Source organism: Podarcis tiliguerta (genome assembly GCF_965153285.1).
Source record: "Podarcis tiliguerta genome assembly, chromosome: 1".
NCBI lineage: Eukaryota > Metazoa > Chordata > Lepidosauria > Squamata > Lacertidae > Podarcis > Podarcis tiliguerta.
Window position 1 is genome coordinate 90,585,128 of NC_139534.1, and position 12,905 is coordinate 90,598,032.

At 44.3% G+C, this 12,905-nt stretch overlaps 1 protein-coding gene across 2 annotated transcripts in view; it reads left to right on the forward strand.

Annotated features, from left to right (window-relative positions):
• The window catches only part of PAPLN (papilin, proteoglycan like sulfated glycoprotein), a 54,654-nt gene extending 42,283 nt beyond the window's left edge, over positions 1–12,371 (forward strand). For both annotated transcript variants that reach the window (XM_083398056.1, XM_083398057.1), the window contains 8 exons: positions 964–1,101; positions 1,860–1,984; positions 3,120–3,261; positions 4,464–4,601; positions 6,243–6,370; positions 8,945–9,053; positions 9,341–9,516; positions 11,048–12,371. In XM_083398056.1, the coding sequence (XP_083254182.1) occupies positions 964–1,101; positions 1,860–1,984; positions 3,120–3,261; positions 4,464–4,601; positions 6,243–6,370; positions 8,945–9,053; positions 9,341–9,516; positions 11,048–11,196 (1,105 nt within the window). In that variant the 3' untranslated portion in view covers positions 11,197–12,371. The remainder of the gene's footprint in view (positions 1–963; positions 1,102–1,859; positions 1,985–3,119; positions 3,262–4,463; positions 4,602–6,242; positions 6,371–8,944; positions 9,054–9,340; positions 9,517–11,047) is intronic.
• The last annotated feature ends 534 nt before the right edge of the window (positions 12,372–12,905 follow it).

Below are 12,905 nucleotides of genomic sequence, written 5' to 3' on the forward strand. Positions count from 1 at the left end.
GCAATAGCAGGCGTCTCTGCTAGGAGTTGTTTTCTGCAGCATGAGATTGTTTTGCTGCAGGGTGAGGACAGACAACCTATCATAAAGGATTCCAATATAAGCCTGACACAGGAGTAATCCCCTCCACCCCCTGGGAATGTGAGCTACCCAGTATTTTCTTTTTAAATTTTAAAGTGGCCATGCATTCATTTTTATACACCCACAACCACTCACTTCACACAGGGATGTGAATGAGTTGTGTCTGCTAACAGACTTGTAGTCGGCTGTATCTCTCCTGACTTGTGCTGGATTCTAATGCCTGGCAGCCGTGGTCTTTTAAAATCTGTTGTTGCGAGTAACTTCAAACTCTTACTGGGGCCTTTTGGATAACAAAAGACAGTTAACTAAAAGGCCCCAGCTCTTGAACACTCTACTGCAGGAATGGAGAACCTTTGCTGCCTCCCAGTGTTGCTGAACTTCAACTCCCGCCTTCCTTGGCCATTGGCTTGCTGTGGCTGTTGGGAGTTGTAGTACAGCAACATCTGGAGGTCCAAAGACTCCCCACCCCTGTACTAAAGATAGGCATTTGGATATGACAGCATGGTTTGGCCCTTCATCTAGATAAAGATTGTTCTCGATCAAGAACTGGTCTTCCAGAGAAGTGTGTGTATATGAATTTTGGGTCTGGTATGCATGTGATGCAGCAGGTTTAACTTTCTCCCCCAGTCGGTTTGCATTGTTTCTTCAGTCTGCAGAAGACTCTTCTCCCACTGTTTCCTTGCTTTAGCAACATGCAGACTGCTTCCAGCTCTGCCTAACATGGATCCACAGGGGTAGCTAAAATGCTATTATTAGTTACTCCAGACTCTATTGCCCTTGCAAAAGCATCAGGTGTTTTCTCTTTTTATCAGCAGTTATGCATTTCCTACCCTGTCCTTTCAGAGCAGCCTTTGAATTTTGGGCTAACTACAGTATGTCTTTCAGGGTCTTCTTGGATGGTTCAGAGTCTTCAGCAGTGGAGGCAGGCTTGGGACAAAGCATCCGTCTTCTCTGTAAGGCAGGCAGTTCCCGCTTCTCCAGAGTTGAATGGCAGAAGGATGGGCGGCCAGTGTCCTCTGACAGGTGAGCTTGACCCTGGCACCTACCCCTGTGGTGGAACCCACCCTACTGAAACCTATTAACACCACAGAAGCTTTTGGGTGAGTGGATGACTTTGACATGAGTCTTATATTTTAGATGAGTAGCGGTAGAAGCTCTCTCTATATTATATGTGGCCTGCAACAGAATATTGCAGTGTGGAGTGCTGCTCGGGATTCCAGCCACTGCACTCCATTCTGACGCACACACCAGCCACTGCTCACTGCCTTGGCTTTATATTCCACACCCTGCCCTGCTCCACACAGGATTTTTCTAAAGATTCCTTTGTACTTCTTTAAACTTTGGGGCTCCCTCAAGCCTGCTGCTCCTCCCCTCTTGTGTGTGTGAATAGTGCCGAGTTTGTTAGAAAAGGACCAGCAGCATTCAGAGAACTGAGATTACTGTTAATATTAAAGATTAGTGACTGATATCAGACTGCTCAGTGCAAAAAATTACGTACTGAGCAAAGTGGACTTCTGTGGCTCTTGTGCATGACATGAAAATGAAGCACCCCTCCCCATGTGTGTGCATTTTCTTGCATTATTCACTGGGCCCCACCTACTCAACTACTAGAAAAACTGATCAGAAGTCCACCACATCATTTAAGATTCCACCAGGCACTGCCCCAGTAGAGAAATAAATAAAAAGTTACTCTTAACAGGCATTGGGTGCCAACAGGATTTGCTGCTGCTTTATAGCTCGTCTGCAATCTATGTCAAATGCTCTCATTTCTCCTCCTACAGGCATACCTACCAGTCTGACAGTTCCTTGGTGATCAGCCAGCTCAGAGCTGAGGATGCTGGGACCTACATGTGCAAAATTTCGAATGGGAGGGTAGAGCACAGGAAGATTGTGCTGAGGATCAAAGGTGAGGCGTTGTTTCTGTTTTAATACTTGAGCTACCTTTGTCCATTTTGTCAATCGAAGCAGCCAGGCATAAGGAAAATGCCAACTTTGTAATAATAATCTGTTTGGTATAATAAAAATGCTATGGGTTGCATCTCCTGAAATGAATGGCCACAGGCAACTTAGGCCTATTAATTTTAATGGATCTACTCTGAGTAAAAGTTAGTTTAATAAAACCCTGTGATGCCAGCAAATCAGTCTCTTAAGCTTAAGCCAATAAATAGTATAATCTATGAAATTGAATATCAATACACATATCAAGGCTTTGAGATTAGACCACTAAAGAAGCTCGGAAAACTACCTTGGGAGTGTGCTACCTGCAAGCCCCAGTAAAAGGGCCCCATTGGGGGCAAACAGCGGCCTCTTTATTACTTGGACTGCCAGGGCGAAACAAGTGCAAAACGCCAGCACCCTGTCTACAACTTTATCAACATCCATCTACAACTTCACTAGCATCTCTCGATCTTCTGTTGATTGAATGAGCAACATCTTTTCTATTCTAGCCCTGTCTTCTCTGTGGTGGTAGGTCTTTGAGGGAGTTCTGCTCTATCATAATTTTGCAATGTATTTTGTAAGCAAGGTCTCTGATTTTCCTTCCCATCCACCTCTAATTTAGCCATGTTGGGAGGAGCTACACTTTTCAATTTCTAGTAGGAATTGGGCTGTTGCCTGAGCCAGGGCACATTTAAACTCTGGCCTCATAAATGGGGGGGGGGGCCCTTTGTACATTCAAGGGCCCAGTTGGGTAGTCTTTTGCACAGAGCATGCTGAGTTACTGGACCTTGCATGAAGGGCATTTCACTCCAGGCAAGATTGTCTGCTGGGGATTGCGAGCAATATACATACTCCGGATTAGGTTACCATTTTATAGTGGGCTCCCCTCATAAACTGTTCCTGCTGGCAGGGGAAAGCATACTTTTACAATTAGCAAATTAGCACTGGGGCGAGAAACAAACAGGTAAACAACAGGTTTCCCATGGCTGTTTTAAAGGAAGTGAACAGATAGATAGTTGGTTCTGATATGTGAAGTCAGCTGCTGATTTTTTTGTGCAATCTTATGGCACAGGGCAATCTTATTCAGAATTCTCTCTCCCTAGAAATCCCTGGATCTGATGTTTCACAGAGAGCGGGGAATCAGCTGATCCATGGTCAAAATCACCAGCACAGAGCATTTGTTTCAGGACTTAGTACTGGGCAGTCACATGACTCTCCTGTAAACCTTCCTCAGACAACATACAGGTAAAGCTAACAGGAAATATTATACCTCTGTTCTCCACAGTGTGTCAAACCAGGCTGTGGCCCTTAAGCACTGTGGGCAGGCAAGAGAACTATTTTGAGAAGCTTCAGGGTATGAAATCACAGCTATATTGCAACTCATCTCAGGAATATTCACAGCAGTCTCCTTGGGAGGGGGGGACAGCTTGCTGCTGTCATGTTTAGAAGTCCATCCCATAATTTTTTTACAAGTGTTAACATTCCAGAATCTGGAACAGGTCCAGTAGGTCTCCTGCTCTTTCCCCACAAGCAAGACTTGGCCCAAAACTTATGCCAGTCCCAGTCTCCTGTCAGTTGTGGTGGTGGTTGAATAGGCCTTAGTCCACTGTTTCCGTAATGGCCGCAGTCGTAGTTGCAGTCAGTCCATCCTGAGTCATATGGGTGGATGGTGGCAGTTCTTGCCAGTTGCTGCTGTCTGCACCTCCCAGAACAAAAGGAGTGGTTCTCGGCAGGCTATTATTTATTTGATGAATTTCTAACCTGCCCCTTCAGGACGCATTGCTTTCTCAAAGCAGTTTACCAAAATAAAACTGCCCTCCTAACTCATGCAGTTCCCACTTTCTCTCTCTAGCCGGCTGATAGTTCAAGCAGTTGGGAGTGTCTAGCATGGGAGGGGAATGGGAATAAGTTGACCTCTTGGTACTTTTCTGGTAAGCATTGGGGTTTTTTATCTCTGGAGTGAAAGGAGTGGTTAGTGAAGATCCTCAAACAGCTACATGGTGAAACAGTAATATTCCACTGAAATTCCTCCAGCCCTTTGTAGAAATCAAGATACAGAACCAGGCAGGCTGGGGCTACAGGGATGGCACTGAAAAGAACATTCTGTTACTGTGGATTCTTGTGGCTAAAGGCATTTCTCTAGGCTTGCAGCCAAGAGAGTACTTAAGGAAGATGTGTTTATGCAAGCCTGCATTTTGTAAAGCACTCGCCTAGTTGGTTTGCAGCTTCTGTCTTAAGCGCAGCCTCTGCAGTAATCCATTCATGCTCAAATCAAGATGAGGAGCCGCTGCATACTAAGTGTGTGTGTGTGTGTGTGTGTGTGTGTGTTTGCACAGGTGCTGTTCACAGGAAAAGTCAAGAGAAAGGTTCTGATTACATTACACAGATTCAAAATACAGAGCTGGAACACTGCTATTTCTTTGACACCTCGTAAATTTGTTTTCCAGGTTAAAAATGTATAAGAACGAACCCTCAATTGTTGATGCCAATATCGGGGAGCGAGTCAGATTGCCTTGCCGTGTAGAGGCTTTGCCTTCTGTAACCATTGAGTGGCAGAAAGACGGACAGCCCATCTCCTCTCCAAGGTAAGCTACAACTAATGTGTTTCTACTTTCCCATCTTCTTCTTTCAATGCCAGGGGTACACAGCTCAAACCACTCTGACCAACAGGGCTACGTTGTTAGGTTAACTAGAGAAAAGCATTTGTTACAATTTTTACTGTTTTTAAAGGCACATCCTCTGCTAACGTACATTTTCACTGTTGTAGGCACTCTTTGTGACATTATAGCTTTTCACATTCATCTGAGGGCAGACCCCATTTCTCTTGATGCCAACCCCCCATGTCATTCTCCATCCTCATTTTTCATTTTAGCAAAACCTTATCTGAGCAACCCCCTTCTCTTTCTGTTTCCCCACCCAAAGTCTTAATTACAACTCCCATTTTGTAGCTACCTACTATTTCAAAATTTCTGAAAGCTAGTTCTCTCCTGTCCTGAGGGCAAGGTGGGTCCTTAGGTAGCCTGGTGGCAGTGTTGGGGGCAGTGGTGTTCCAATGGGGGGCGGTGCTCCCTGGGTGCCATGTCTGGGGAGGTGACAAGAAGGCACTCTGCTTGCGGCTGCAGCCACACGTAGAGGATCCTCCCTTCGTGGCTGCAGCTGCGAGCAGAGTATCCCGGCACCGTCCGTACGGCACTGGGCGGTGGCAAACTGCTATGTACAGCGCATGTGTGGCATTGCTATGTACGGCACATGCGCCGCACGTAGCACCGCTGCACATGCACCCTACGTAGTGATGCCCCACCCCAGGTGTCACAACGCCTTCATTCGCTCCTGGTTGGGGGGAGGCCACCTCAGCTGTAACTCTGGGAACTAGATGGCAGGGAATTCCCCTCCCTTCAGGGCAAGATGGTCCTTGCATAGCCCTGTGGTGGAGGTTGGGGAAGTAGAGGTCACCTCCATCAAGAAGGCTGCCCTTACATGGCACATACCTGCTCTGCTTACCCCACATTTAGTGACTTACTCGGTCCTGATTCTGGTTCATCCAGTTCATTGCCAAATTCACTGAAATAATGTGACAAAACTGTTGTGACCACTTAACCAAAATTGGTTCTTGTGACAACCAAGGACTTAAAATTCTTCAAAGTCATTACATAGTAGTTGACAGCAAAAGTAATTGTTATTTTAATAATAATAATTTTATTATTTGTACCCCGCCCAACTGGCTGGGTTTCCCCAGCCACCCTGTGCGGCTTACAGCGCATATAAAAACATAGTAAAACAGCAAACATTAAAAACATTAAAAAACTTCCCAATAGAGGGCTGCCTTCAGATGTAATTCTTTATCTCCTTGACATCTGGCTAAAGGGAGGGCATTCCACAGGGAGGGTGCCACTACTGAGAAGACCCTCTGCCTGGTTCCTGGTTTTACAGATAAAAGGGGTGAAGCCCACCTGCACTGTACAAGCTTGAATTCAAAAGGATGAGCTTGAAGAGAGACTACTGCTCTTTGGTTGTTGTTCACTTTGCAGCAGTCAGACAGGCTTGACAGCTGATCCTCAGAGGTCGTAAACAAGTTTTGAGAGAGAGATGTGGAGGCACAGTAAGGGTACCTGCATTCAGACTATGCTTTGAGCAATGTAACCTCTCTCAAATAAGTCATTGAGTTAGATGCAAATAAATTCCTTCTCATTAAGACTCATAGTCACTATTCTTCTCTTGCTTTCCAGGCACAGACAGCAGTCTGACGGTGCCTTAGTTATCAGTCGCCTTGCCTCTGAAGATGCTGGCTTCTTTACCTGCATTGCTTCCAATGGCCGGGATCAGGATCAGCGAAGAGTCCAGATCATACCTAGAGGTACTAAAAAGCGAAGGAAGATAGATCTTGCTTTGATATTAAGGGGGGGATTAGGGTGAACTTGCACAGGAGGTAAATGGAAATGCTCAATTTGTGCCGCTGCTGTTAAACCAAGCATCAGGCCAATGAACAATGCTGAGAGCCAATACGCACCTACAACCAATCTGGATATTTGTGTGTTTCAAACAATGGGTTCCTTCGTATTTAGGTTATCTGAAATAGTTTGAAAATGAGAGGGAGTTGCAGTGATGTGTTTTTAAAAAAACAACCCCAAACTGAGCCACTCACAAAAAGCAGCCTCAGACAGTTCTGTTTCAAGCAGCCAGCAACATGTTTATTAGTACTTGGTGCTAATGATGATGAGGCCATGTGGGCCCCTCCAGATGAGCATTCATCCTGATTTGCTTGCACAAATAAGGTTTGATTATATCCAGCCTTCATGGACCATTTGTTCCAATTTGTTTGCAGGGCGGTTATATGACAATAAACATTCATTCTGTTTTGCTTGTGGGGTGTTGCACACACATTCCCATCAGTAATTCATTCATATCACACTTTTCAAGGCCTTTCCCCATCACTTTCCAAGCTGCAAAAGGTTTGATACACTTTTAAAAAATAAAAATTCTTTTGCTAGGGCAACGGAGCTCTTTAAACCACTTTAAGTGCACAAAGCTAAAGTTCTGGCGTGCAACTGAATCACTCCCACACAATACTGACACACTGGAGATGCCCAAATTTAGCTTCATCATTAGTAGCACCAAGTTAGAGCTCATGCTTTTGCATGTAAAAAGGTCCCAGGCTCTGTCCCTGCATCTAAGGCTGGAACAGATTTCCATCAGAAACCCTGAAGAGCTGCTGCTGGTTAGTGTAGACCCGAGGTCACCAATGTGGCCCTCTTCAAGACTTCCCCTGGTGCCCACAAAGCCTCTGGGCATTTCCCCTGCTCACTAACCCTTTCATATTGAGATGGTGAAGGGGATTCCCTTTCTCTTCCACTGCCACCATTGGAAACGGCATAGAGCTGAAAAAGGAAGTTGAAAGAGCAATGTTCTTTCCCACTTCCTCTTTCAATTCCACAGCCTTTTCAAGGAACTGGATCAGCACCTGAGTAGCTGAACATAAGACAGAGTGACCAAGAAGATAGGAAAGAAAAGGGAGCAATCCAGGAGGAGGAAATCAGAGCAGCTGGGGGGACAAAATAGGGTGGAGACAGACAGACACATGCACAAACACTCAAGTTCAATCCAGCAAAACAGATCCTCTCCAATTTGCATTATTTCCCACCATCAGGTCACAGATCATATCTACCTCCGTTGACTTTCCAGTAAGGCCATGGTACAAAAACATAGAGCCTCATAATTTTTGTAAGAGATCCTCTCAAAACCACAACCAAATCATTAGGCACATGTGTACACAGATGTAATGGTTCTCTTGTCACACTGTGTAAAAACCAAGAGGATCCATGCCTTGGATCAATGTTTTTGTAGTAATGGAAATCACCAGATGTGCAATGTTTACTATAAAGCTTACAGGGGTAACCTGTAATTGGATGTATTTTGAGGGGATCCCATGTACAGTGGTACCTTGGTTTGCAACCATTTTGGATTACAACCACGTCAAACCTGGAAGTGTGGGTCCCTTTTTTGGATTACAACCCATTTTTTTTATTACAACCCATTTTTGGAGGCCCCATTGGCGAAAGCGTGCCTTGGGTTACAACCTGTTTTGGTTTACAACCGGACCTCTGGAACGGATTATGGTTGTAAACCAAGGTACCACTGTACAATCATACACATTCAATCCATTCTACTTTACCCGTAACTCCAAGAGCAAGAGAGCACCTTTTATTGTTGTTCATCTGTGAAGGGAGGGGATGCTGACTGCTGGGGTGGGGTGAAGAAGAAAAGCAACCAGAGGGGATGGTGCCCACAGTATATTTTGAATGTGCCCATGGGCCAAAAGGAGGTTAGCAGCTCCTGGCGTAGTCAAGAGTGAGCTAGGTAGACCTGTGGCCTGACTCTACATAAGCCAGTTTGTCTACAGCAGCCCTCCTGGTTTAATGAGTTAGAGGTCTCTCAAATTAGATGGGAGGCTAGAAGACTACACAAAATTCATAAGGTTTTTTTTTGTGGGGTGGAGACTAGGGCAGTTTTGGCAGTTTCAACTTTCAAACTAGTTTAAATCTTCAACTCTATGGAACTCTGGGAACAAGTAACTCCTGTGACTGAACAAAGTTGTTGCTTTTTGTTGTTGCTAAGACCAGAGTTCATATTTTTGCTGCTAAAGAAGAGCCTTGAAGAAAGAGGCATTTTAACTATAGGTTGATGGTTACATCATAAGGTTTCTGGACAAAGGGTCCTGTTGTGGAAAATGGCGCTGAGATTCCTTTCCCACACTTTACAGTAGGCTAGTGTCCAGCTCGAGAGGCCAAGTTCATGCAAGCAGCAGAGCTTTGGGTAGTTAGTCAGCGCTGGGTATTCAGAGCTCGGCATTCACAGCACCGTTCCTGAAGGAATTGGCTTGGCCCCCTGCGTGGACTCTTCCTGGGATTGACAATACCCTTTTCCTCCTCAGGGGAGCTGAGAATCACTGGCCTGCTGCCCAGCCTCTCTGTGTCAGAGGGGGAGACTGCTCAGCTTCAATGTGTTGTGACAGGCAACAATGTGAACATAAGATGGTCAAGGTAAAAAAAGGAAAAACTGAGCTGCAGAATTTACCTTCCCTTCCTTTCCCCTTCAATTCCAGTGAGACATGAATTGGCAAGCAAAAACTTGCATTACCACAGCAATGGTGAATCCAGGTTTACTTTAGTCTTCAATCCCAACTCAGCTGTTGAGAATGTGGTCTCTGTTCATGTAGGCTTGTTAAAACACTTGTGTGTCTGCCTGTGTTTCCTTCCACTGGGGTCTGCGGTAAGTGAGAGGCCTCTCTCTTTCAAAGTGCAAAACGAAGGCATTTCTTTCTGCTCAGGAATGGAGTTCCGGTGAGAGCTGATGGCCATCATGTCCAGACGTCCCAGGATGGAAGCCTATTCATATATAATGTGCAGACGGGTGATGAGGGGTCCTACACCTGCAATGCCTACAGTGGCAGTAATTCTGTCAGTGCTAGTACAGAGCTGAAACTTATCCGGAAGAGGCCAGAAGGTATGTATGCTCAACAGTCTTTCCAGCTAAGCCTCCACAATTGTAGAGTTCCATTCTGAACACTACGAGCACATGCTAGCCTCTCTTGGGCCTCAGGCAAATGCATCTCCCAGTAGGATCAGGTTCCCCTTGGAGCAGACTTGTGTGGTTCTTAATTTACATTTCAGATGCCTGTCCTGTTTAATTTTCTCCTTTAAGCACAATTGCCCTGATTGGTTTTACCACTATCTTTATGCTTTACGTTATGCTTCAGTATGGCTGAAACTGAATTTTCATGTTCAGTAGCAAGTAGCCCTGTGCCATACCACTTGCCAGGACGCTAAAGTAAGAGATAACACTGTTATCTTTAATGCCCTGAAGCTTTTGACCTTAGGCCAGCATGAGCATTCACAATGCACACAACTGCACCAGTAGGAAGTGAATTATGCTGCATTCCCATTGGAGGGGGATATAGGACCAGTAGGTAATGACTACCTTGTTCTACTTCCTTATAAATTAGGAACTAAAGTAAAACTATATTTCTTGGGGTTTGGGTCAAACATGCTTAGTAGCTGGAGAAAAATGTTGTTTGTACATTAACAAATGAGCTTGTACGTGGCAAACTATAGACCTGCCCCAAACCACTGTGTTAAATGGGACTCATTTGTTGAATCATGCCCATAGTTTCCCCTCAGTGGAAACCCTGCACAAAGGCTTCCAGTAGCTCAATGGCTTTCTCTCCCCCCCCCCCGGTGCACCCCTAAACTTGGCTCCAGAGGGGGTGTTGGGAGTAGCAAATGGAACCATCTCCTTAGGTTCAGCAATTTTAGTGCTACAGGGGTGGTATTCAACTTACATTTTAGATAGTGCAATGGGCTTGAGTAAAACTTGATTTTGATTGCCACCATATACCACTAAAATTGCCAAACCTTATTTTGAAAATGAAACAAAATGTTGCTTGTATAGAAGTGGTGGAGGGAAAAAAATACAAGGTCAAGTTCATTCAGTTTCAGTTATTAAAAGCTAAGGGCTGAACTAATTTCAACCTGCCCTTATAGTAGGTAACAACTGCTTGGTGATTCTCAGACTGAACCGCGCACATACCACAGCTTTCCAAACTGTGTGTCAGGACACATTAGTGTGTCGGCTGCAGTGTGTAGGTGTCACACAAACACTCCCTGTGCTCTTCCCGGGGCTGGAAAGGGATTAGTTTAACCTCCGGTTTGATAGTAAAACTGAATTACTGTGTCGCAAAATGATGCATGCCTAAAAAGTGTGTCACCAACATGAAAAGTTTGGAAATCTCTGGCCTAGGGGATAGTTTCTTACTAAAAATGGCAACTGCTAAGAACATGGGAGATCAAACAGAGCTTATTGCTCATTTCTGCCTTTGAATATCTCCTAAGCTATGGATTCTTATCACATTTGTTCAAGGTGCAGAACACAGAATGTACTCTAGCCTATAGTGCAGGAAGTAAATTCTTCTGTAGTCTTAGATGATTGCATGAAACAAACTGTGTTCAAGTCCTCTTCTCTCTTCCTTCTCCTGCAGTACCTGCACGCCTCCCTTTGGACCCAAGCAGGGAATGTGTTGACCAACCACACCTTGCCAACTGTGACCTGATTATACAGGCTCAACTCTGCAATAATGAGTATTACTCTAGCTTCTGCTGTGCCAGCTGTTCTCACCACCAGGGCTGAACCTCATTTTCCCCTAATGTGGTCCTGCTCCAGAAGAAGGAAGTGTATGACCTACAGTCCTGATTGCTTGAGAAATCCCATATTTGTTTACTCAAGCACACACTGGCACACACTGGGAAATGGAAATAGGTAGCAGTAGCCAAATTTCTACCTTTCTTAAGCTTTCTGTGGTGTTTTGCAACACAAACACTGATTGTCTAACAGCTGGCTGACCTACCCATTCAAGGAAATAACAAGGGACTGTTTTTCTAACATAGTTTAACAAGCAATATGGACAAGAGTCAAAAAGCAAGGAAGAAAGGTTCCTTCAGGCTGATTAATGATAACAAGCAGCACTCACCTTTAAAGTAGACTAAAACACAAAAATAAATTACAGAAAGCCACTGAGCTCACATGTCTGTGGAAAGTTGGCAGGTTGACCATCAGTCTTTCCCATATGGTTATCACAAGTGTCCTACAATCACTCAACCCTTTCCAACTTTCAAGAGTCGCAATTGGACCAAGTGGATTTGCTTCACTACAGATACAGACAGCTGTAATGAAGAGGCCTTGGCAGCATGCAACAATGCTTAGTATTAGAGCTGCAAGGGAGTTGCTGAAATGAAGAACTATAGGAATTTGGATTGGGTCTTGCACTTCCGATACTCCTGAGAAAATAAGGTTGCAATTCTGTAGCCCTTTTCCTGGTAATAAGCCCCTCTGAACACGGAGGGGACGGGGATTTAATTCCAAGTAAATATGAACAGGGTTGTACTCCAAGTCTCCCAAAGAACAATGCTAAGAGTCTGTTGTGAAGTTCTGGGATTCTTCATGCATATCAGTGCCAGAGTATACGGGATATCTCCTATGTGTAGCTAGCCAGGGCTCTGCTTCTTCTCAGAAAAATTACTCTCAGATCACAAGATGAATGTGTAACATCGAAGGATAACCACTGATGCCAAGAAAGGTCATGTTGGGTAAGGGAAGCTTTTACGTCCAGGCCACAAAGCAGTCAACTTTATTGATCTCTAGAAATTGCTACTGCAGTATAAACAAATTATGTAAACAAGGATGGGATCCCAAACCACGGGCAGAAGGGGGAGGGGAACCCTCTACTTTCCGTATCCCAGTAATCTGGGCAAGTCACTTAGTTGTTGTGAGAACCCAAAAGTAAAAAGTCTACATGTCATGTGGAAGGAATGGGAAGAAGCATCATAGTTCTTAATCAGAGGAAAAATTATGCCTACAAGTTGAACTTTAATAGTAACAATATACATCAATTTCCTTTCCAAAGCCTTTAACAGGAAGCACATGTATACTTTTCTACATTGACATTCAGTTCAACCCACTACTACCAGATGTACTTATAAGGTAAAGCCATGATTTACCACCCAGTAGTCCTCTTTGCTAATCTTTAGGGACACACTCATTAGTCTGATTTTGTGCTATTTCAGTAGTCTGCAAACAAGCACAGTGGCCTACAGTGCAACAGTCCTGGAATAAATTCAAGGCCTATGGTTCCCAAACTCTCCACGTCCAAGAACCACTTAGTTTCTTGATGGCTCATTTTATAATTTTTCTGCCTGCTGCAGCAATTGTAATACAACAAGCTAGATGCGGTATGATTTTTCATTGTATATTGATTTTTAAATTTTATTTCCTGCTTATTGTATTTTATTGTATTACAATTTGACTTCTGTCATACAATAAAATGCAATATAAAATAAAAT